The 26,393-nt window shown below is 43.2% G+C and overlaps 1 protein-coding gene across 4 annotated transcripts in view; it reads left to right on the forward strand.

Annotated features, from left to right (window-relative positions):
- The window catches only part of LOC134355415 (solute carrier family 26 member 9-like), a 157,182-nt gene that overhangs the window by 107,481 nt on the left and 23,308 nt on the right, over positions 1-26,393 (forward strand). For all 4 annotated transcript variants that reach the window (XM_063065267.1, XM_063065263.1, XM_063065266.1 and 1 more), the window contains exons 14-18: positions 2,323-2,392; positions 8,732-8,824; positions 11,004-11,114; positions 14,763-15,035; positions 20,563-20,617. In XM_063065267.1, the coding sequence (XP_062921337.1) occupies positions 2,323-2,392; positions 8,732-8,824; positions 11,004-11,114; positions 14,763-15,035; positions 20,563-20,617 (602 nt within the window). The remainder of the gene's footprint in view (positions 1-2,322; positions 2,393-8,731; positions 8,825-11,003; positions 11,115-14,762; positions 15,036-20,562; positions 20,618-26,393) is intronic.

Below are 26,393 nucleotides of genomic sequence, written 5' to 3' on the forward strand. Positions count from 1 at the left end.
TCCATCTGCCACTTCTCAGCCCAGTTTTGCATCCTATCAATGTCCCGGTGTAACCTCTGACTGCCCAGGTGTTTAGTATTGTGGCTGTCTGGAGATTTACATAGATATTGCTGTGTACACCTAATTGTTTGAGGAAATAGCAAGCAGGATAGACAAAGGGGAATCAGCAGATGTTGTATATTTGGATTTTCAAAAGACATTTGATAAGGTGCCACACATAAGGCTGCTTAGCAAGATAAGAGTCCGTGGTATTACAGGAAAGATACAAGCATGAATAGAGCATTGGATAATTGGCAGGGGGCAAAGGGTAGGAATAAGAGATTTTTTTCTGATTGGCTGTGGGTGACTAGAGGTGTTCCACAGAGGTCGATGTTGGGACCACTTATTTTTACCTTTTTTGTCAATGATTTGGCTGACAAAATTGAGGACATTGTGGCCAAGTTTGTGGACAAAATGAAGATAGGTGGAGGGCATGTAGTGTTGAGGAAGCAGGGAGTCTGCAGAGGGATGTGGACAGATAGGAGAATGGGCAAAGAACTGGCAGATGGAATACAGTGTCAGGAAGTGTATGGTCATGCACTTTGGTAGAAGAAACAAAAGCATAGACTATTTTCTAAATGGAGAAAAATTTCAAAAATCTGAAATGCGAAGGGACTTGGAGTCGTTGTGCAGGATTCTCTAAAGGTTAATGTGTAGGTTGAGTCAGGGATGAGGAATGCAACTGCAATGTTAGCATTCATTTTGAGAGTTCTACAATATAAAAACAAGGATATAGCACTGAGGCTTTATAAGGCATTGGTGAGGCCTCACTTGGAGTATTGTGAGTAGTTTTGGGCCCCTTTATCTAAGAGAGAATGTGCTGATGTTGGAAAGGGTTCAAAGGAGGTTCACGATTCTGAGATTGAAGGCTTATCATATGAGGAGCTTTTGATGGCTCTGGACTTGTACTCACTGGAATTTAAAAGAATGAGGGGAGAACTCACTGAAATTTATTGAATGTTGAAAGGCCTTGATAGAGAATGTGGAGAGGATGTTTCCTATGGTGGGGAAGTCTTGGACCAAAGGGCACAGTGTCAGAATACAGGGACATCCATTTAGAAAGGAGATGAAGAGGATTTTTTTTATCCAGTGGGTGGTGAATCTGTGGAATCTGTTGCCAAGGATGGCTGTGGAGGCCAGGTCATTAAGTATATTTAAGGCAGTGGTTGATAGATAGATTCTTTTTAAGTCAGGGCATAAAAGTTCAGGGGGAAAGGACAGGAGAATGGGGTTGAAAGGGAAACAGACCAGCCATGATAAAATGGCAGATCAAACTTGATGGGACAAATGGCCTGACTCTGCTCCAATGTCTTATGCTTCATTGTTCATTCGGAAATCTGATGGAGGAGGGGAAGAAGCTGTTCCTCATATGTTGTGTGGGAGCAAACCTGTGAAGGGAGAGTCCTGATGAAGACTTTCAACCCAAAACATCAACAATTCCTTTTCCTCCATAAATACTGCTCGATACGCAGAGTTCATCCAGTGGTTTGTTTTTTTTTTGCTTGTAGACTGAGATTGAGTGCAAATGTCGGCCTTGTTTACAATGATGTTCAAAGGGATTTTGATTGCATCCACACAGCAAACTGCCTTTTTCCAATAGCTCCCTTATGGAAAGCACAACAGGGCTATTAATAAAAAAATCTCATGCCATCTTAAAAGTTTCTTCCACCAGGCAGTTCATCTGATTAACCATTCTAGTTAGCTCCCCACCCCCTTCTATCTATTACCCCATCGATCACTGTACTTAAAACCACTGTTTATAATGCTGTTTACATTGTAAATACATGCTGGTATTTATATATTTATGCACATTTTATTCTATATCTGTACTTTAATCTTTGCATTTAGTTTTTATATATTTCTTTATTCTTATAATTGTTGAAGGTCGTTTTTTTGTTGCATGTCATAGCACTGCAGATTTCTAATACCTGTAAATGGGGCGGCATGGTAGCGGAGTAGTTAGTACAACACCTTACAGTACAGGCAACCCAGGTTCAGTCCCGGCCGCTACCTGTAAAGAGTTTGTACGTTTGTGCGTGGGTTTCCTCCGGTGTACCGTTTCCTCCTACAGTCCAAAGATGTACCGGATGGTAGATCTATTGATCTATCATTGTAAGTTGTCCCATAATTAGGTTAGGGTTAAATCGGGGAATTGCTGGGCGGCGAGGATCAAAGGGCCGGAGAGCCTATTCCACGCTGTATCTCAATAAGTAGATACATGTATATGCCGAAAACAGGTGATCCTTTTCCTTAAATGTTTCCCTCTGTTTTTGTCACCCTCAGTCGGAATGGCCACCTGGTGGGACAGATTGCAGCTAGCGACATTTATAAAAATCCCAAGGTCTTTGAAAAGGTAAGGACCAAAGTCAAAGTCAAGTTTATAGTTATGTGAACAAGTACATGAATTGGAAACTTACTTTCAGCTGCATCACAGACTCAGAGTATCAGATACACAACATTCACAAGAAAAAACATCAACATAAATTGTTTACAGTTTTTTACAAGAAAGAACACCATTAGAATTTCAAAAATAATCCAATTTAGTGCAAAATGATCGAAGTGGTCATAGCATTCCTAAACTCCAGTGATCTTGTACTGGCTGGTTCAAGAACCAAATGGTTGAAGGGGTGTAGCTGATCTTGAACCTGGTGATATGGGGCTTCAAGCTTCTGTATCTCCTGCCCAAAGGTGGCTGTGAGAAGGGGGTATGCCCCAAATGATGGGAATGGGAGTGTAGCTGTTAATGCAACGCTTTTCGGTGCCAGCGGTCACTAATTGGTGTCCTATTCCTACTGCAGTTTGTAAGGAGTTTGTACATTCTCCTGAGACTGTGTGGGTTTACTCTCACCTTCCAAAAGACGTACGAGTCAGGGATAGGGTCTGAATATTGTGGGCATGCTACGTAGGTGTCCGAAGCATGGCGACCTTTACAGGATGCCCCCAGCATACCTGTATGTTTTGATTTTTTGATGTACATGTGACAAATAATGTTAATCTTTAAATCTTTGATAGATGTTGCCTTTTTGAGGCAGCACCTCCAGTAGATACTACCAATAGTGGACAGGTATATGCCCGTGACCTGTGACATATTGGATGCCAATGAACCCAGTGTTACCTAGGGCAGATAATTTATATCTACGTCAGTGTGTCACTTTACCTTGATATTGAATAGCTCCCTATTGCTCCTATTTTCCTGATTCTATGCTTCCTGATTCCCAGTGCTCCTATCAGGCTTCAGCATTATTCCCAGAGACCCCATTCCAGTCCAAAGTTAAGTCCAGCTCATTCCAGATATCCACCCCCCACCCCCGCATGAGGAGCTCACCCCTCAGATCCTCTTTAAGTCTCTCCCCGCTCACATTAAACCTGTGCCCTCTGGTTCTAGACTCATTTATTGGACAGGATTTCCTTATAGGCTGAAATCTATCAATAGAGAGCAGTGATTATGTGGAATGAGTCACCCAGAGGAAGTTCGGAGGTGGTTACGATTTCAGCATTTTGGACAGATGCCTGAACAGGATGTGCAGAGACGGATTTTGGCTTAAAGTAGACAAGCGGGATTGGTATAGATAAGAATGGACGAGGTAGGACAAAGGCCACACTATTGGGTTGTATGCCTCCATAACTCTAAGAAGGTGTCAGTGGATGCTTAAGGATTGATCTAAAAGTCCGAAAATGCTGGAAGTCCTCAGCAGATCAGGGAACCATCAGCAGGGAGGGTGAAATGGAATTATCATTTCATCTCCCTTTCCCCCCTCCAGTGTTGCTGCCAGACTTGTGAAGTGGTTGAGCATTGTATGCTTCCATTTCAGCAGTCCCACATCTGCAGTATTTTTGCCTTTAAATACGGGTTTGATTGTTTTGGATTGGATTGCAAAAGGTCTCCACTCAAACAGGGATAAAATGTTAAATGTCAGCTGTTGGAGTCTGCAGTAACTTCTTGATTTCTCCCACTTGGACGACTTGAATTTCCCAACCTAGAAAATGTTCTTGTAAATATTATGGGTGGAACTTATCCCCATGGCAACCATCTGGCTGTTGTTCTAGCTTTAACTGTTTAAAAGAATATTAATGCCCACAGCACAGGCATTATGACCTGAGTAAGATGCACACTTGCCCACTAACATCAGCTGTGAATTCCCAAGCTTGTCACCACGGTGATAAGAAAAAATCCTGACTACTCAGAATCTGGGGGAGAAAGATCCCACAGGGTCAGAACAGAGATGAAGAATTTCTTTAGTCAGAGAGTGATGAATCTGCAGAATTCATTGCCACAGGTGGCTGTGGAGGCCAAGTTATTGGGTATACTTAAAGCAGAGGTTGTTAGATTCTTTATTAGTAAGGGTGTCAAAGGTTACGGAGAGAAGGCAGGAGAATGGGGTTGAGGCCTAATTTGATGTCATGGTAGTTTGACTCTTATTACAGCTCAGGCATTCCGGAGTTTGGAGCTCAGTAACTGCGTCATCCATAGGGGATCTGTACGTTCTCCCCGTGAACATGTGGGTTTCCTCCCACAGTTAAAAGACATACCGATTAGTAGGTTAATTGGTCATTGTAAATTGTCCTGTGGTTAGGCGCGGGTTAAAAAAGGTGGGTTGTTGGGCAGTGCAGCTCGTTAAGCCCGAAGGGGCTATTTCGTGCTGATCAGGAGAATGTACAAAAAAGTGGCAGATGGAATATAGTTCATAGAACATAGAATAGTACAGCACAGTACAGGCCTCTCGGCCCACAATGTTGTGCTGACCCTCAAACCCTGCCTCCCATATAAGCCCCCACCTTAGAATCTTCCATATACCTGTCTAGTAGTCTCTTAAACTTCACTAGTGTATCTACCTCCAGTACTGACTCAGGCAGTGCATTCCATGCACCAACCACTCTCTGAGTAAAAAACCTTCCTCTAATATCCCCCTCGAACTTCCCACCCCTTACCTTAAAGCCATGTCCTCTTGTATTGAGCAGTGGTGCCCTGGGGAAGAGGCATTGGCTATCCACTCTACTATTCCTCTTATTATCTTGTACACCTCTATCATGTCTCCTCTCATCCTCCTTCTCTCCAAAGAGTAAAGCCCTAGCTCCCTTAATCTCTGATCATAATGCATACTCTCTAAACCAGGCAGCATCCTGGTAAATCTCCTCTGTACCCTTTCCAATGCTTCCACATCCTTCCTATAGTGAGGTGACCAGAAATGGACACAGTACTCCAAGTGTGGCCTAACCAGAGTTTTACAGAGCTGCATCATTACATTGCGACTCTTAAACTCTATCCCTCGACTTGTGCAGGGAAATGTATGGTCATGCACTTTGGTAGAAGAAGTAAAAGCATAGACTATTCTCTAAATGGAGAGCAAATTCAGAAATCAAAGGTGCAAAGGGACTTGGGAGTACTCGTCCAGGATTCCCTAAAGGTTAACATGCAGGTTGAGTCAGTGGTGAGGAGGGCAAATGCAATGTCAGGATTCATTTCAAGAGGAATAGAATATAAACGCAAGGATGAGGTTTATATTCATGCTATCCTTAGACTGTTGTCAGTAATCTTGGGCCCTTGACTAACAGAGGATGCAATGGCAATGGAGAGGATCCAAAGGAGGTTCATGAGAATTATCCTGGGAATGAAAGGTTTAATGTATGAGGAGCATTTGACAGCTGTATTAGATTTTAGAAGAATGAGGGGGACCTCCATGAAACCTATCAAATATTGAAAGCCTATGTAGAAAGGATGTGGAGAGGATGTTTCCTATAGTGGGGGAGTCTAGGAACAAAGGGCACAGTCTCTCAATACAAGGACTCCCCTTTAGAATGGAGATGAGGAAAAAGACCCTATTGTATCCGCTTCCACCACCGCCACTGGCAGTACATTCCACACACTCACCACACTCTGTGTGAAAAACCTACCCCTGACATCCCCTCGGAAACTATTTCCAAGCACCTTAAAACTATGCCCCCTCATGTTAATCATTCCAGCCCTGGGAAAAAGCCTCTGGCTATCCACACGATCAATGCCTCTCATCATCTTATACACCCCTATCAGGTCACCCCTCATCCTCCGCCATGCCAAGGAAAAAAGACCAAGTACACTCAAGTTATTCTCATGAGGTACGCCCTCCAAACCAGGCAACATCCTCATAAAAGGATCTTAGGCTAAGGAGAGACCTGATAGGACTGTATAAAATTATGAGAGGTATAGTTTGAATAGACAGTTAAAGTCTTTTCCCCCCAGAGTAGAAATGCCAAAGATATTCAGGGTGAGGTTTTCACACAGATGTAGGCAGGTGCCTGGAAAGAGCAGCCAGGGCTGGTGGGGGAAGCAGACACAAAGGTGGAATTTTAAAGGCACCTGGGACATGCACATGCTGGAAATGGAGGGATATGGATCATGTGCAGGCAGGTAGGTTTATATAGAACAGGGAACATATATTATTACAGGATCAGAATCAGAATCAGGCTTTGTATCACCGGCATGAGTCGTGAGATCTGTTAACTTTACAGCGGCAGTACTGTACAATGAAATGCATTATAAATATCAAAAAAAAGGTTACAGTATGTATATTAAATAGTAAGGGTAAAATAAGCAGTGAACAAACAGAAATTTTAAAAAAGTAGAAAAGTAGTGTTCCTGGGTTCAATGTCCATTTAGAAAGTGGATGGCAGAGAGGAAGAAGCTGTTTCTGAATCGCTGAGTATAGATCCTTCAGCCCATGATGTTGTGCTGACATTTTATCCTACTTTAAGATTAATCTAACCCTCCGCTCCTACATAACCCTCCATTTTCTATCATCCATGTGCCTGTCTTAAATGCCCTAGAGTGTCAGCCTCTACCACCAGGCTTTGGAGAAACAATTCTAGCTTGTCAGCCTCTCCTGAGAGGTAACGCACTCTAATTCAGTCCTCATAATGCTTGCTTTGGGAAGCCTGAGGAGCATAATATCATACAACAGTCAAAGAAAACTTCAAGCCTGTTCCAAATTCAATAAGATGCACTCAGTCTGCTTCCCAGGAAAAAGGAGTAATAAAGTCGGAATCAGATATTTAAGGTGAGACGGGAAGTTTTACAGGGGACTTGTGGGGCAACGTCTTCACGTGGAGGGTGGTCCATGTATTGAATGAGCTGCCAGAAGAAGTTGTTGAGGCAAGTGTGTTAACAGCACTTATAAGATGGTGGGACAGGTAGGGATAGAAAAAGTTTAGAGGGATAGAGGCACGTTCAGGCTTTTGTGTCTTTTACCTGATTGGAGAAGGTAGAAGAGGGAATGTTCGGAATGTAGGGGGCCTTTGGTTATGATGGCTGTTTTACTGATGCAGTGGGAATCAGAATCAGGTTTAATAACACTGGCTTACATCGTGAAATTTGTTGTTGCTATGTAGCGGCAGTCATTGCAATACGTAATCATAAAAACTGAATTACAGTAAGAAGTGACATATATGTTAAATTAAAATGTAGTGCAAAAAAGTAGTGAGGTAATGTTCATGGGTTCAATGTTCATTCAGAAATCAGATGGCAGAGGGGAAGAAGCTGTTCCTGAATTGCTGAGTGTGTGCCTTCAGGCTTCTGTGCCACCTTCCTGATGGTAGCAATGAGAACAGGGCATGACCTGGGTGATGAGAGTCCTTAATGATGGATGGCGCCTTTTTAGGGCATCGCTCCTTGAAGATGTCCTGGCTGCTGTGGAGGCTAGTACCCATGATGGAGCTGGCTGAGTTTACAACTTTCGGCAGTTTATTTCACCAGATGTTGATGCAGCTGATTAGAATGCCCTCCGCGGTACATCTATAGAAATTTACGAGCGTCTTTGGTGACATACCAAATCCCCTAAAGCTCCTAATGAAATACAGCCTCTGTCATGTAGACAATGTCCATGGAAGGGAGGCCTCTAGGTTACAAGCTATGGGAAGGCGTATTACAGCTCAGCATTACAGCTATGGGAAAGAATTGGATATGTGGAATTAAAATGGGATCAGTCAAGATCTTATAGAATAGCAGAAGAGGCTGGAGGTTAGATGGGCCAAAACATGTTCTATTGTAATCCTTATACACAAGGGATTCTACAGATGCTGGAAATCCAGAGTAGCACAAACAAAATACTGGAGGAACTCAGCAGGTCTATGGAGAAGAATAAACAGTCAACGTTTGGGGCCGACATCCTCATCAGCACCTAATGGAGGATCTCGACCTGAAACATCATTGGTTTATTCTCCTCCACAGGTGCTGTTCAACCTGCTGAGTTCCTCCAATGTTTTGTGTGTTTTGCTGTGTAAGCAATGTACCATCTCAAAGAAGCTACAGAAACTGGAAGACCCACACTCAATGATTCAGAAACAGCTTCATCAGGAATACCGAGGAACACTACCTCAGTATTCCTTTTAGCACTGTTTATTTCCTTTTTGAAACTTATAGTAATTTCCTGTCTTTGCACTCTACTGCTGCTGCAAAACAAATTTCACACCAACTAAGTGAGAGACAGTAAATCTGATTCTGATTCCAATGAATGTAGAGTAAACATGTATAAAAGAATAAAGGCTGACTTGGAGCAAGGTATGCTTGTTTTTAGTATGGGTTTCGGATCCAACAATATTATTTATTTGCCACATATGTTCTATTAATGACATTTACAACTGTATCGTTGAACTGCTCACTGTTAAAAACCAAACAAACTTCTTCAATAAGTAACTGAATCATCATTGTGTTTCATTCCAGGCTAAAGAAATCAGTGGAATAAAAATTATAACTTACTGTTCCCCGCTGTATTTTGCAAATGTGGAGTTTTTCCGGAAGAAAGTGATTAAGAAGGTAATATATCACTGACTTGGAACTTGTAAGGAGCAGCAGAGAAAGTCCAATGATCTGTCATCAGATTCTTCATCAATCCTGATGTTCAACATCTGGTTCACCCATTAGTTCAGTGTGTGTGATAGGACTCAGCAATGCCAAATGTGCATGTGGTCGGAGCCAGCAGCAATGCTGGGGACTACATGTGGATTCATAGAGTCACGCAGTACAAAAACAGGCCCTTTGGCTCAACTGGTCAAGACTAACCAAGATTCCCATCTGAGCTAGACCCATTTGCCCATAACTCTCTAAACCTCTCCTATCCAAATGCTGTTAATCGACCTGCCTCCACCACTTCCTTCGAGAGCTCATTCCATATACTGACCTCACTCTGGCCCTCAAGTTCCTATTAAAACTTTTTCCCTCTCTTAAGCCTATGTCCTCTGGTTCTTGATTGCCCAACACTAGAAAAAAGTCTGTGTGCATGTAGCCTAAGTATTCCATTCATAATTTAAAACATACTTTTTAAAAATTTTATTTTTACTTTGAGATACAGTGAAGCCCTATCAGCCCAACGAGCCCATGCTGCCCAAATACACCCATGTGACCAATTAACCTACTAACCCATACTTTCTTGGGATGTGGGAGGAAACTAGAGCACCCAGAGGAAACCTACGCAGTCACGGGGAGAGTGTACAAACTCCTTACAGGCAGCAGTGGGAATCGAACCCGGGTCGCTGGTACTGTAATAGTGTTACACAAACCGCTGTGCTACCGTGTTAACCCTTGGTAAACTGAAACACATTTCTAGAAGTTTCCACTCCCTTTAACTCAGATGTAAGGAAGCTGAGATCAAAGTTGGTTGTGGTATTAATAGGAGTAATATCCACTCTACATTGACTTGATAGATGTATACAAGATGATAAGAGGCACAGATAGAATGGACAGCCTGGGATGTTTTTTTCCCAGGGTAGAATGGCTAATACAAGGGGACATGACCTTAAGGTGTCTGGGAGTAGGGGTGATGTCAGAGGCAGGATTTTTACACAATGCGGTTGAGTGCATGGTGTTAGAGGTAGATACGTTAGGGACATTTAAGATACTCTTAGGCAAATGGATGAATGGAAAATGGAAGGTTATGTAGGAAGGAAGGTGTAGATTGATCTTAGAGTAGGTTATAAGGTTGCCACAATGTCGTGGGCTGAAGCACTGTACTGTGCTGTAGTGTTCAACATTCTGTGTTAACCAACGTACAAAATATGCAAAACAAATAAATAATACTGAAAATATGAGTTGTAGAGCCCTTGAAAGTGAGTCTGTAGGTTGTGGTATCAGTTCACGACTGGGGTGAGTGAAGTTATCCACACTGGTTCAAGAGCCTGATGGTTGAAGGTTAATAACTGTTCCTGAACCTGGTGGTGTGGGACCTAAGGCTTCTGCACCTCCTGTCCAACGGTTGTAGCAAGAAGTGGGTATGGCCTAGACAGGGTGTCTTTGTGGCAACGCTTCTCGTAGATGTCCTCAGCGGTGGGTAGGATGGACTGTGATGGACTTGGCTGGATCCACTACTTTCTATAGTCTTTTTCCATTCCAATACCTGCTGGTAACTCAGTGACTATTGACGTTTCTACTATCTCTTTGATGGAGTATCAGTGGACACTTTAACCTTGGAAGGATCACATTAGAGCTCTCTTTCTTCTTCATCCTATGTACCTAGAGATGGTAGCTGACCATTCACCCTATTGACTCGATTGTGACAGGGGCTAGAATGAGATGGAAACCAGTTTATGGAAAGAAACACCTGCATATTGTTTCTGGGGCATGGTAGTGTGGCAGTATAATGTTATACAGTGCCAGTGATACAAGTTCAATTCCCACCGCTGTCTGTAAGGAGTTTGTATGTTCTCCCTGTGGCGGTGCTGGTTTCCTCTGAGTGCTACGGTTTCCTCCCATATTCCAAAGTCATACTGTTTGGAATATCTCTGTTATGGGCATGCTAAGCTGGTGCTGGAAGCATGGTAACACTTGCAGGCTATTCCCAGCACATCCTTGGACTGCGTTAGATGATGACATAAACGCCACATTTGACTGCATGTTTTGATGTTTCAATGCACATGTGACAAATAAAACTAATCTTTACTTCAGGTGTTTAGAAAAACACAGTGATATTCACAGCTAAGCAACTCTTTCTTTCTTGCAGTCCGGATTTGACCCGGTAAAAGTTCTAATAGCCAAGAAAAGGTACCTCAAAGCTGCCAAGAAAGAGGAACAGGAAATAGATGCAAGAAGACCAAGTAATCTCTTCAATAAGGTATGATGATCTATTGGAACTAGTTTACTATTGTCACAGGTCAGCAGGGGTCATTGATGATTAATGCAGTGAAAAGATGTCAGTCCATGGCCTCCTCCTGTGCCAAGTTAAAGCCACCCTCAGGGTGAAGGAGCATCACCTGTATTCTGTCTGGGTAGCCTCCAGTTTGATGGCATAAATATCAATTTCTCCTTCCAGTAAAAAAAATGTTTCCCTCCCCCTCGCCTCTTCTTCTATTTCCCACTGGCCTTTTATCTCTTCTCACCTGCCTATCACTGGGTGCCCTTCTCCTTCCCCTGTTCCTTGATCATCTCTCCTCTCCTATCAGATTCCTTCTTCTCCAGCCCTTTATCTTTCCCACCCACCTGGCTTCACTATCACCTTCCAACTAGCCTCATTCCCCTCCCACCCCCCCCCCCCGCTTCTTTGTTCTGGCATCTTCCCCTTTCCTTTCCAGTTCTGAAGTAGGGTTTCAACCCAAAGCGTTGTCTCTTTATTGATTTCCATAGATGCCACATAACCTGCTGAGCTCCTCCAGCATTTTGTGTGTGTTGCTTAGGATTTCCAGCGTCTGCAAAATTTCTCATGGGTAGATTATACTGTTCATACAGATCAGATCATTACCCAGTAGAACAAGGTAGAACAGCAACAGACCGCAGAATAAAGTACAATAGCTGCAGAGAAAGTGCAGTGCATGTGGACAATAAGGTGCAAGATCCTAATTATGTAGCTAGTGAAAAAAAAGTCTGTGATAGCTTCATGGTGGTCGTATATCCACTGCACCAGCCCACTGTGTTCAAGCAGGCTTGCATGGTCAAATGCACAACAGATCCAGTGTCTACAAAGGCTATCCCTTTCAGAACGTTGCATGCCTAAATGATGTACCGTTTTTTTTAAATGTAGAAAGCTATTTAACTCATCAAGTCTATGCTAGCCACCAAAGTAATCTAATCAATCCCATTCCACCACTTATTTCCCGCTAGCCTAGTCACAAGTGTATCATCATCCCACCTGTCTATAGTAGAGGTCACTTATGGTGGACAATCCAACTACCAACCACCACACTCACAACACGCTGGAGGAACTCAGCAGGTCGGGCAGCATCCGTGGAAAAGATCGGTCGACGTTTCGGGCCGGAACCCTTCGTCAGGACTTTAGGGGGAAGGGGCAGAGGCCCTATAAAGAAGGTGGGGGGAGGGTGGGAAGGAGAAGGCTGGTAGGTTCCAGGTGAAAAACCAGTAAGGGGAAAGATAAAGGGGTGGGGGAGGGGAAGCAGGGAGGTGATAGGCAGGAAAGGTGAAGAAGGAATAAGGAAAAACACAATGGGTAGTAGAAGGAGGCGGAACCACGAGGGAGGTGATAGGCAGCTGGGGGAGGGGGCAGAGTGACATAGGGATAGAGGAAGGGAAGGGGAGGGAATTACCGGAAGTTGGGGAATTCTATATTCATACCAAGGGGCTGGAGACTACCTAGACGGCTTCCCCTCCCCCCCGCCCTTTATCTTCCCCTTACTGTTTTTCAACCTGGAGCTTCCCCTCCCCCACCCCTTTGTCTTTCCCCTTACTGGTTTTTCACCTGGAACCTACCAGCCTTTTTCTTCCCACCCTCCCCCCACCTTCTTTATAGGGCCTCTGCCCCTTCCCTCTTCAGTCCTGACAAAGGGATCTGGCCCAAAACGTTGCGACCTGCTGAGTTCCTCCAGCGTGTTGTGAGTGTTGCTTTAACCCTAGCATCTGCAGATTATTTTGTGTTTACCAACCACCACACTTGTGGGGCATGAGGAGGGCCTGAAGCACCCGGGGGAAACGTACATGGCCACAGGGAGAACGTGCAGATTCCGCGCAGGTCTGATTGATCTTGGCTTTGCTGGGGCTGCAAGGTGGCAGCACTAAATGTAACGCCAACCCAAGTAATGATCGGTCATATTTATATCACGTCTTAGCCTTATTCTCTGGAAGTGTTGGCTGTCCTTGTAGGTCAGTCCTCATCACAGGGATGAGTCGAGGGGATCAAAGCTACACTGACCCTGAGATAACTACATTCATTCATAAATCTATTGCATTGTACAGCTCAGAAACAGGCCCTTCTGTTTTTTTCACATGTGGGGAGGTGAAGTTTGATGTTTTTCTTTGAACGGGTTCCATGGTTTTTCTTTGTTTCGTGGCTGTCTGTGGGAAGATGAATCTCAGGGTGGGTTGCATACTGCATACACACTTTATAGTCATAGTCATACTTTATTGATCCCAAGGGAAACTGGTTTTCATTACAGTTGCACCAACCAAGAATAGAGTATAAATATAGCAATATAAAACCATAAATAATTAAATAGTAATATATAAATTATGCCAGGAAATAAGTCCAGGACCAGCCTATTGGCTCAGGGTGTTTGACCCTCCAAGGGAGGAGTTGTAAAGTTTGATTAAATGTACTTTGAATCTTTGAACGTTCACCTGGATGCTTATCTGAGCTAACCAACTTTGCCTGCACTTGGCCCCTTGTCCTCCAAAACTCGTCTGTGGAGGCCAAGTCACTGGGTATATTTAAAGTGGAGGTTGATAGGTTCTTGATTAGTAAGGGTGACAAAGGTTACGGGGAGAAGGCAGGAGAATGAGGTTGAAAGGGATAATAAACCAGCCACAATGGAATGGTGGAACAGAATCGATGGGCTAAATGGTCTAATTCTGCTCTAATGTTTTTTGGTCTTATGATCTAAACCCTTCCTATTCAGATACCTGCCCAAGTGCATTTTGAACAGTGTAATTGTAAACACAAGACATTTCACAGATACTGTAAATCTTGAGGAACACACATAGAATGCTGGGAGGAACTCAGCAGGTCAGGCAGCATCCATGCAGAGGAGTAAACAGTTGACCGTTCCAGCTGAGACCCTTCATCAGGACTGGAGAGGAAGGGGGCAGAAGTCAGAATAAGAAGAAGGTGAGGGGGATGGGAAGGAGTACACGCTGAAAGGTGATACACACAAAACCCTGAAGGAACTGAGCAGGTCAGGTAGCATCTTTGGGAAAGAATAAACAGTCGATGTTTCGGGCTGAGACCCTTCTTCAGGACTGAGAAGGAAGGGAGAAGATGGCAGAATGAAAAAGGTTGGGTGATGGGAAAGAGGTTAGCTGGAAGGTGATAGGTGAAGCCAGGTGGGTGGGAAATGTCAAGGGCTGGAGAAGAGTGAAAGGAATTGTTTATCGGAAGGTGAAATGGATATTTATGCCATCAGGTTGGCGGGTACCCAGGCAGAATATAAGGTGTTGCTCCTTTACCCTGAGGAGACCATGGAGCGACACGTCAGAATGGGAATGAGAATCGGAATGATAATGTTTGGCCACCGGGAAATCCTGCTTGTGGCGGATGGTGCGGAGGTGCTTGATGAAGCAGTCCCCCAGTTTGGTGGAGGGAGGGAAAAGAGGCAAGCGGACATGTGAGAGGTGGAACAAAGTGAGGGGAATGTGGGTCAGTGGGGGAGGGGGGATGTAGTAGAAAACTGAAAGGTGATGGGAGAAGAAATAAAGGGCTGAAGAAACACTCCCGACCTATCAATCTATCCTAATAACTCGGGACCTCAAGTCCCAGCAATATCCTTGTAAATTTTCAAGTGCTTCGTTCCAATGAGTTTATTTCTCCTTTCTATTGCAGCAAGTATCGTTACAGGAGCTGGTTAAAGAGGTGGAAGCAGAGGTATCCATGGACTGCAATAATAACTCTGTAAATGAAGGCCCCCGAATCTCCTATATCACAGTCAACACCCCGAATGGGTTGCACGAGAGGATGGAGAAGTCTACACTGGAGCGGGAGAATCCTGAAGATCCCATTAAACTTGCACATCCCATCATTGACATCCACACGCTCATCCTGGATATGAGCGGAGTCTGTTTCGTAGATCTTATGGGGATCAAAGTTCTGGGAAAGGTAAAGAGTAACCTTTTCAGTTGAATCTCCTGCATGCCACCACTGGAATCACACAGGGAAAGGTGACCTTTGCTTCGGAAGGAAGGAAAGGCACAGAATTATAGACATGAGAGAATCTGCAGATGCTGGAAATCCAACGCAATTGGCTGGAGGAACTCAGCAGATCAGGCAGCATCTGTGGAAATGAATGAACAGTTGACAATTCGAGCCGAGGCCCTTCTTCAGGGACAGAAAAGGGGACAGAAAATCAGACATACAAAGGCAATGGGAGAGGGGCAGAGTAACGTCAAAAAGCCAAGGGAGGGATTGCTGTGGTCGGCATGAACCAACAGGGCCGAAGGGACTGATTCCCTCTTGTGTTTGTCTATGTATTGTAATCATAAATGTAATTTTCTGAATGAGAGAACTCTAACTAGTCTAAAAAAACACTGAAGTTGTGAATATAAGGGAGAATTCTCTTCTGGAGAGATGATTGCTTAGAGCAGGGGTTCCTAACCTTTTTTATAACATGGACCCCTACACTTAACCAAGGCGTACATGGATTCCAGGTTGGGAATCCCTGGTTTGAAGCATGTATCTCTCACAATGCTATTTCCAACCCTTGAGCATAAAGTAAATGTGTATGCAACAGGAAGGAGCCCAAAGTCGGGAGAGTAAGCTTCCTGCTCCACTAGCTACTAAGGTGGCAAGTAAAGGTGTGTCATAGCTGCAGGGCATTTTGGCAGTAACTTGGCCAATAATCTTTCAGATCTTTTAGGACGATTCCGCACAGGAGCAGGCTCTTTATCCCATGGTTTTGTGCCAAACTAACTGAGCAAATAAAACCTAGCTACATCAATCCCTTCTGCCCACTCATGATTCATATTCCTCATTCTCTGCATATTCCTATATCACAGAGTCTCTTAATCAAACCTGCCTCCACCACCCCCCCTGGCAGCACATTCAAGCACTACCCCGCCCTGCACTCCCTATGTAAAAAATCTTACCCTGCACACCTCAGTTGAACTTTTTGCCTCTTACCTTAAATACATGCCCTCTCGTATTAAACATTTTGACACAGGTGTAAAGATACCTGCTAGGTGTAACACAAGAGATTCTGCAGATGCTGGAAATCCTGTGCAGCACACACAAAATACTGGAGGAACTCAGCAGGTCAGTCAGGCAGTATCTACAGAGAGGAATAAACAGTTGACTTTTTTACCATTTTTTTAATTTATTGAGGTACAACGCAGAGTAGGCCCTTCCAACCCTTCGAGCCACACCGTGCAGCAATTCTCCAATTTAATCCTAGCCTAATAATGGGACAATTTACAATGACCAATTAACCTACCAACTGGTATGTCTTTGGACTGCGGGAGGAAACCAGAGCACCCGGCGGAAACCCACGCAGTCATGGGGAGAATGTACAAACTTCTTACAGACAGCGGTGGGAATTGAACCCAGGTCACCGGCACTGTGAAACGTTGTGCTAACCACTATGCTACCATGCCGCCCTATCTATGCCTCTCATAATTTTATAAACGTCTATTGACAATGGCTGTTTAATTCCAATAAGAGGGGGTTTGCCTCTTCTCATTACTCTTATCAGGGCTGAGGTTCAGGAGCCTAAAGACACGCACTCAACATTTTAGGAACAGCTTCTTTGCCTCCACCATCAGATTTCTGAATGGTCCATGAACACTACGTCAATATTTTGATCTCTTTTTGTACTTAATTACTTTTTAAACATATTTCTTATTTTAACAAAGTAGTTTGCTTGTATTTCCCTGCACTACTGCCACAAAACAACAAATTTCATGACACATGTCAGTAATTCTGATTCTAATTGCCTTCTATGGACCCAGCACAAACACTCTGTCTCTGATAGGGAAAAGGGGAACACTATTATGTTCAGGCAGATAGAATTAGTTTCATTCGGCATTGTGTTCAACACAGACTTTCTGGGCCGAAGGCCATGTTCCTGTGCTGAACATTTCTACGTACTATATTCTGTGACACCATGCTCTCCAAGTTCCAGTCGGAGTCTCAGAAAGGCCCCATGCCTCATTTTGGGTATGATGAGTAATCAGGGAGTGAGTTTGCCCATTTTCAATCTGAAGGAATGGTGTTATCCCTGGGAAGTACAGAATGAAACAACTGAGGCAGTTTTATTTTCATCTAATCGAGGGCCACAGTGTTAGACCGTTCCTCCTTCCTTTATAAAACTTTGCTTAGGCTCTATCTGGAGTTTTGCATTCATTTCTGGTCACCCCATTACAGGAAGGATGTGGAGGCTTTGGAGAGGGTAGAGGAGTTCACCAGGATGCTGCCAGGGTTAGAGGGCGTGTGCCATGAGAAGTGTTTGGACAAACTTAGGTTGTTTTCTCTGGAGTGGTGGAGGCTGTGAGGAAACCTGGTAGAAATTTATAAAATCATGAGAGGCAAGGAGAGGATTAAAACCCAAGAGGGAAGGGAACCAAAAACTAGAAGGCATTAATTACAAGTTAGAATGGAAAGATTTACAAGGTACTGGAGGGGCAATTTACTCATGCAGAGGAATGAGTTGCCAGGGGAAGTGTTTGAGACAGGTGCAATAACAACATGTAAAAGATATTTGTTATAAATTCAGAGATTGGGAAGGTTTAGCCCTATATGAGCCAAACATGGTAAAATGGGTCTATCCTCGCTGGATATCTTGGTTAGTGTTGGGTAATTGGAGCCAAGAGGCCTGTTTTCATGTGGCACGGTAGCATAGTGGTTAGCACAACAGTTTACAGCACCAGTGACACAGGTTCAATTCCCATCTCTGCCCGTAAGGAGTTTGTATGTTCTCCCCGTCACCACATGGGTTTCTTCCGGGTGCTCTGGTTTCTTCCCACAGTCTAAAGACGTACCGGTTGGTAGGTTAATTGGTCATTGTAAATTGTCCTGTGATTAGACTGGGATTAAGTTGGGGGATTGCTGGATGGTATGGCTCGAAAGGCCGGAAGGACCTGTTCCACGCCGAATCTCAATAAATAAACAAATCAGCTCCGCGATTCTATGACATAAAACACTCCTTTGTCTGTTATGTTGGATTTAGTGTACTGTATTAATCCTTTTTCCAAGCAAAAGGAGATCTTGAGGCTTCTCAACCGACTCTGCAGATGTTTCTTTTCAACTTTTGAACTTTTAACTTTAATCAGCATATACATTTACATGTATCTGGAATTTGCCATGGTGAGCTGGCATTGCATGCAACCAGAGACAACAACATTCTACAACTATAAAGAATTACATAAAGATAAAGTTAGACATGCAGTTATGGAATATAATGTGCATTAATGCATAAGTACCAGCATGTACTTACAATGTAAACAGTATTGTAAAGACTGGTTTAAAGTGTGGTTGTAAAGACTGACTGGTTAATAGATAGAGGGGGGTGTGGTTTAATTTCAAACAAGCTTTAAAATTAGTAACACACACAAAAATGCTGGAGGAACTCAGCAGTCAATTGAGCCATGGCTGTGGGGTGGATTGTCCTCATGGTTCTGAGGGAGTGAGATCTGGTTGATACAGTATGACAATCTAGTGTGCTATTTCAGCGTGGTTCTGGGAGAGTGCTCTACCTTCTGCATTCAGTCCAGCATTGTCCACAGAGAGAGAGAGAGAAAAAAAACACTAAAGGGGTCCACTTCTGCTTAGTTCCATTCCGGCTTCTTCCCCCTTCCTTTCCAGTCCTGATGAAGGATTTCAGCTGGAAACGTCAACTGTTTATGATGCTGCCTGGCTTGACCCACTGACTTCCTCCAGCATTTTATGTATCTTACTTTGGATTTCCAGCATCTGCAGAACCTCTTGTGTTTAAAATTAGTCCTCTCTCTTGGGGGGACAGAACATTAAACATTGAACAGTACAGCACAGTACAAGCTCTTTGGGCCATGTTGTTGTGTCGGCTTTTTTAGCTTACTGTATGATCAACCAAACCCTTCCCTCACACATAACCGTCTATTTTTCCTTCATCCATGTGCCTGTCTAAGAATCTGTCAAATGCCCCTAACACCACCCCTGACAGCACGCTCCATTCACCCACCACTTTCTGTGTAAACGACCTACCTCTAACCGTTTCCCTCCACCCCATACTTTCCTCCGAGCACCTTAAAATTATGCCTTCTTGTATTAGTCAGTTCTTGCCTTGGCTGTCCATTTGACCTATGCCTCTCATCGTATTGTTCACGTCTTCAAGGTCACCTTTCATCCTCCTTCACTGCAAAGAGAAAAGCCCTAGTCCATTTAAATGTTCCTAGCCCTAGCTTGTTCAACCTTTCCTCATAAGATATGCACTCTAATCTAGGCAGCATCCTGTTAAATCTCCTCTGCACTCTCTCTAAAGCTTTCACATCTTTCCTATGATGAAATGACCAGAGCCAAACACAATAATTCAAGTGAAATCTAACCATATAATAAGTGTGTATTTATACTCAAAGGCCACTTTATGCCTATACACTTGCTTGTTAATGCAAATATCTAATTAGCCAATCATGTGGTGGCAACTCAGTGCATAAAAGCATGCAGACATTGTCAAAAGGTTCAGTTGTTCAGACCAAACATCAGAATGGGGAAGAAATATGATCGAAGTGACTTTGACTGTAGAATGATTGTTGGTGCCAGATGGGGTGGTTTGAGTTCTCAGTAATGATCTTCTGGGATTTTCACCCAAAACATTATCTCGAGTTTACAGAGAATGGTGCGATAAGCAAAAAGCATCCAGTGAGCAACAGTTCTGTGGGCAAAAATGCCTTGTTAATGAGAGAGGTCAGAGGGGAATGGCCTGACAGGTTCAAGCTGACAGGAAGGCGGCAGTAACTGAAATAACCAGACATTACAAAAGTAGTGTGCAGAAGAGCATCTCTGAATGCGCAGCACATTGAACCTTGAAGTGGATGGACTACAGGAGCAGAAGACCACAAATATACACTTAGTGGGCACTTTATTACGCAGAGGAGGTACCTCATCAAGTGGCCACTGAGTGTATTTCAGAGAAGGGAAGGGAGATATCCCTGGTGTACAGGCTAATACCTAGACCTTAATCAACACTGAAAACGAGATGAGTTGGTGTCACCATGGCACTATTAGCTGGGTCCCCATTGGCTGCTGTATTTCTGGGGGATTATGCTTCAAGACACTTGACTGGCTGTACCATTCTTTAACATTAAGTAAGGTATTTAATAAGCAATTTTCTATTTCAATATGGACATTAGACATATGGTCATTTATATTGGTCTTCAACATCTCTCAAAACAATTTGTATTCAATTTTGAGATGGAATGAATGCCATTTTGATAAATGGAGCCGACATTTTGTCTACAGCATGACTCCGACAAAATGTTACCATGATTAGTGGTCAGTTCTTTTCTCAGTAGAATTGGATGCATTTGGAATAAGCAGAAAGAGCAAAGCAATAATGAAAACGGCACAGATTCGTTCAATGTCCAGTGTGTTCTTTGTGTTCACCGGCTTTTCATTAGATCTGCTCTTCTAATTGCTGTTTTTATAACTGTTTACACAGATGTGTTCAAGCTACAAGAAGATTGGCGTGAACGTCTATCTGGCTGGCATACGAGGTAAGAATATTCAGACTGTCGTCTTTTCTCAAATTTAATGCAGTCAGAATATTGTTCAGTATCTGTCTGGCTGAGGGACAGAACGCTCTCAATCTGAGTGTTCAATCCCGTTATCTATTGACTCACCGCTCAGGTTATCATGATGCTAATCTTCAGTGATTGTATGCCGGTTGCTACAAGAGCCAAATGGTTGAAGGGAAGTAGCTGTTTTTAAACCTGGTGGTGTGGAACTTCAGGCTTCTATACCTCCTACCTGATGGCAGCTGAGACAAGTTGGCATGGTTCAGATGGTAGAGGTGTTTGATGACGGATGTTGGTTTCTTGAAGCAGCAGTTCCTGTAGATACTATTGATAGTGGGGAGGGATGTGCCTTTGAAGTATTGGGCTGAGTCCACTACTCCGCAGCTTCTTACATTCCTGTGCACTCACATTGGCAGGATATTTAAAGATGTAGACAGCAGTGATGGTTTTTGTTTTGGTTAAATGTACATCTGCAAACCGGGAGATCGTGGAGTGAGTTGGAGACAGTTCCCTGTGGACCTTATGTGCCAGTTTTAACCTGTCAGGACTTGACTGAAGAGCAGGAGATCACTTGGGTTAATAATAAATTGGGTTAATTAGCAAAGGCCAATAAATAGAAACAGGGTTTGAGTGGAGCAGCCATTGTTAGAGTGGCTATTGTTTGAGTGGACAGTGTTAGAGTGGTCTGGCTTTGGCTCAACAGGCTTGAGTGAGAAACGGTGCAGGTTAGAGTTTAGAGGCATAATAGAGCAGGCAGGATGTTTGTTCAGGTAGTAAAATATTCCTCCTGTGCAATGAGGAATTTCAGGGTACCTAAGAGTCTTCCTGATTACCACATCTGCAGGAAATGCACCCAACTTCAGTTCCTGACTAAACTGGAGCTGTATGCACTCAGGACTATTTGGGAGGTTGAAATGTTCATAGATGAGTCTTTTACTGAGGTGATCACACCCAGAGTGCAGGCTTTAGACAGTAGGTGGGTGGCCACCAAGAGCAATAAGGTGGGTAAGCAGTCATTGCACGGTTACCCTGTTGCCATTCCCCTCAGCAACAAGTATAGCCCTTTAGATACTGTTGGGGGGAGATAAACGATTACAGCTCAGCAGCAGCAGCCAGGCCAGAGGCACTGTGGCCAGCTTTAAGGCTCAGCAAGGAAGGGTAAAGTCAGGAAAAGCAATAGTGATAGGAGTCCCGATAGTTAGGGGAATGGACAAGGGATTCTGTGGCTACAGAGGAGAAGCCAGCATAGTTTCCCCAAAAAGAGATCTTGTCTGCCAAATCTGTTGGAATTCTTTAAGGCACTAACAGGCAGGGTAGACAAAGGAGAGTCACATGGATGTTGTTTACTTGGATTTTCAAAATCCACACATGAAGCCGCTTAACAATATAAGAACCCATGATATTACAGGAAAGATACTAGCATGGATAGAAGATTGGCTGATTGGCAGGAGGCAAAGAGTCAGAATAAAGGGAGCCTATTTTGGTTGGATGTCATTGACAAGTAGTGTTCCGCTGGGGTCACTATTGAAACCCCTTCTTTTCATGTTATATGTCAATGATTTGGATGAAGCAATTGATGGTTTTGTGGCCAAGTTTGCAGATAATACAAAGACAGGTGAAGGGGCAGTGTTGATGAAGCAAGGAGTCTGCAGAAGGACTCGGGCAGATTGGGAGAAGGGGCAAAGAAGTGGCAGATGGAATCTAGCGCAGGGAAGGGTATGGTCATGCACTTCGGTAGAAGAAATAAAGGCATAGACTATTTTCTAATCAGAGAGAAAATTCAAAAATCAGAGATGCAAAAAGACTTGGGAGAACTCATGTGGAATTGCTTAAAGCTTAACTTGCAGATTGAGTCAGTGGTAAGGAAAGCAAATGAAATGTCAGCATTCATTTCAAGACATCTAGACTATAAGGACAAGGATGTACTGCTGAGGCTTTATAAGGCATTGGTCAGACTGCACTTGAAGTATTGTGAGCAGTTTTGAGCTCCTTATCTAAGAAAAGATGTGCTAGCATCGGATAGGGTCCAAGAATGATTCTGGGAATAGACTAAACTAAACAAAACTAAAACAAAGTTGGGCTAACATATTACATTGGATACAATCATTAATGTCGTTAAATCCACTCCTCTATCTGTATATTTTTAGTTAAAAAAAAGGATTCGAAAAAGGTCAAACTACATCATATGAAAATATTGAATAAATGGTCTCCAAGTTTCTTCAAATTTAACCAAAGGATCAGAGGTGCCACTTCTGATTTTCTCCAAATTTGAGCAAGATATAGTTTGATGGCTCTGGTCCTATACACGCTAGTGTTTAGAAAAAATGAGAGGGGATCTCATTGAAACCTATCGAATATTGAAAGGCATAAACAAAGTGAATGTGGACAGCAACACACATAAAAAATGCTGGTGAACGCAGCAGGACAGGCAGCATCTATAGGAAGAGGTACAGTCGATGTTTTGGGCCGACACCCTTTGTCAGTCCTGTAGATCTTCCTATAGATGCTGCCTGGCCTGCTGCGTTCACCAGCGTTTTTTATGTGTGTTGCTTGAATTTCCAGCATCTGCAGATTCCCTCGTGTTTGCGTGAATGTGGAGAGAATGTTCCTTTTAGAGGATTAGTCGAGGAACAGAGGGCACAGCCTTACAATAGAGGGCCATCAATCTAGAAGAGGTGAGCAGAAATTTCTTCAGCCAGACGATGATGAGTCTGTGGAATTCATTACCATGCATGGCCACGGACGCCAAGTCATTGAGTATACTTAAAGCAGGGTTGATAGGTTCTTGGTCAGTCACGGCATCAAGGGTTATGTGGAGAAGACAGGAAAATGAGGTTGAAAGGTATAATAAATCAGCCATGATGGAATGGTGGAGTAGACTCAATGGGGGTTGGCCTAATTCTGCTCCTATCTCTTATGGTCTTATGGTGTTATATACCAAGAAAGAGTGGAAAACTGTACTTGTATACTGTTCATACAGTTCATTACACAGTGCATGAGGTAGGAGAAGGCAGAGCAATAACTATTCAGAATAAACTGTAAAATCTGTTGGTAATGTGCAGTGTAGGTAAACAATAAAGTGCAAGCTCATAACGAGGTAGATTATGCGTGCATTTTATCATACAAGAGGTCCATCGAAGAGTCTAATAGCACTGACAGAAGCTGTTCTTGAGCCCGATGTTAGGTGCTTTCAGGTTTTTGGATCTTCTGCCCAACGGGACAAGGGAAAAGAAAGAATCTCTGGGGTGGGTGGGGTCTTTGGTTATGCTGGCTGTTTTACTGTGGCAGTGGGTAATATGGACACAGTGCATAGCAGGGAGGCTGGTTCCTGTGATGCACTGAGTTTTGTCTACAACTTTCTGCAGTTTCCTTGCAGTCACATGCAGAGCTGTTGCCATACCAAGACATCATACATCCAGGCAGAATGTTTTATCTGTGGTGCATCGATAAAAATTGGGAAGACTTGCCAAATTTATAAATGATGGTAAGGGAAATAAAGGCCAATGAAGGCGTATCTGTAGGAAATGTATTTCGGAGGAGAGAAATTACATCTCAAATTCCGTTACCCCACCACTCATCTCTTCCTCGGTCTCTGTGTAGTGCAAATAAAGGAACAGGACATATAAGCTGTGAAATGCAGGATGAAATGTATCACAATGAAGAACAAAGCCCTCAGGACAATTGAACGAGAGGTGGCTTACCACACAGAGGAAATGATAGTCATCTCATTTTCTTAAATCAAGTTCAATTTCAAGGTTATTGTCATCTGACTGTATATACATACAACCAAATGAAATAACGTTCCTCCTGACCACGGTGCACCCACAAAACATATATCACACACAGAGCACAAAAACCAAACTATTACCACAAATAAATTAATAAAATATCATTCAAAATTGCAGGTAAAGCACGCAGTGCAGGTAAACAGTAAACAGATCGGTAAACAGGAAACAGCTCACTAACTGGTGGCATGGTAGTGTAGTGGTCAGCACAACACTTTACAGTACAAACCCAGGTTCGTTTCCCGCCGCTGCCTGTAAGGAGTTTGTACGTTTTCCCCGTGACCGTGTGGATTGCCTCCAGGTGCTCCGGTTTCCTCCCACAGTCCAAAGATGTACAGGTCAGCGCGGTAATCGCCATTGTAAATTATCCTGTGATTAGGCTGGCATTAAATTGGTGGGGGGGGGTGGAATTGCAGGGCAGTGTGGCTTGAAGGGCTGGAAAGGCCCTCTATCTCAATAAAAAAATAAATATTCTAGTGACAAGACCTTGGTGGTGATAGACTATTGAATTGAATTGAATATTCAATTCACAAAATGGGCATTATGCATTTATGTATTGCATTTTAATTCAAGACCAATCATAATGCAAGAAGAGAATTATATTGTTCAATGAAACATCATTCACTCCTTTGATATTCAGGGATTGATGACACATCAACTTTCTTTTAGTTTAAGCTTTCACATTATGAAGTTGCAGTTTTAAATGTTAAAAATAATACAATAGCAATTACTACTATTTATCAGAGGACACCTCAGCAATAAATAGCAACTGCACTTTGATTTGATACCTTTGACCTCTGTTTAAGTGTGGGTGGGTTTTATTGTCTTGTTTATATCTTATATTACTTATTAAATACTGACAAATAGAATATTGATTGCACATTATGTGATAAGTGCAGTGGTATGACATCTTGTTTTTATAGTAAATTAAATCCAAAATTTAAAACTGCAGTTGCTAGGTATCTGAAATGAAAACAAAATGCTGGAAAGACTCAGCAGATCCAGTAGCATCTGTGGAGGGTGAAGATGCTTCAGGTCAAAGTCTCAAATATCCATGCAAGTGGCCCTCATGTTACACCTGCCCTTTCACCTCGTCCCTCGCTGCCATTCAGGGTCCCAAACAGTCCTTGCAGATGAGGCAACATTTCAATCTGCTGGGGCAGATTTTCCTCCCCCTCCCCTCTCCTATTCCCCACTCTGGCATTTTACCTCTCCTCACCTGCCTATCACTTCCCCCTGGGTCCCCTGTTCCTCCCCTTTCTCCTATCAGATTCCTTCTTTGCCACCCTTTTACCTGTCCCAACCTGGCTTCACCTATCACCTTCAGGCTCTCCTCCTTCCCTTCCCCCCACCTTTTTATTCTGGCGTTTTCCCCCTTCCATTTCAGCCCTGAAGAATGGTTTCAGCCTGAAATATTGACTGCTTTTCATTTCCATAGATGCTGCCTGAGCTGCTGAGTTCCCTCAGTATTTTGTGTGTCATAAATATTAACCCTTTTCCCCCTTTCCACGGATATTACCGACCTACTGAGAGCTTCCAGCATTTTCTGACTTTATCCTATCTCCCTAAACTCGCTTTAAAACTCTAATTCACTTGAACAAAAGAAATTCTTCGCAAAGAGCGACCTGAGGAATGCCTAGTACATCGCATACTCTTTGATATACCTCTTGGCAGAGTCGTCGTAATTCAGCCGCTGCCAAATCATTGGTCAGCTCAACCCAGTGAGAAATACATTCTCGGCAGAATTATATTCTTACTTTCCATTATGTTGAGTCTGAGCTGTGAACAATGGAATTCCACAAGAGCTAACCACCCGAAACAAAGACGAGAGCATGCTCTTTACTAGAACAGGAAAGAAATTTATGGCCTTGATGGCTTTAATTGTGTTAATTTTTGCGAGAAGCTGATGTTTAAATTAAATTGCAAAGTTGGTTTATTATTGTCACGTGTACTGAGGAAAATAGGGATTG

Source organism: Mobula hypostoma, chromosome 13 (genome assembly GCF_963921235.1).
Source record: "Mobula hypostoma chromosome 13, sMobHyp1.1, whole genome shotgun sequence".
Taxonomy (NCBI): Eukaryota; Metazoa; Chordata; class Chondrichthyes; order Myliobatiformes; family Myliobatidae; genus Mobula; species Mobula hypostoma.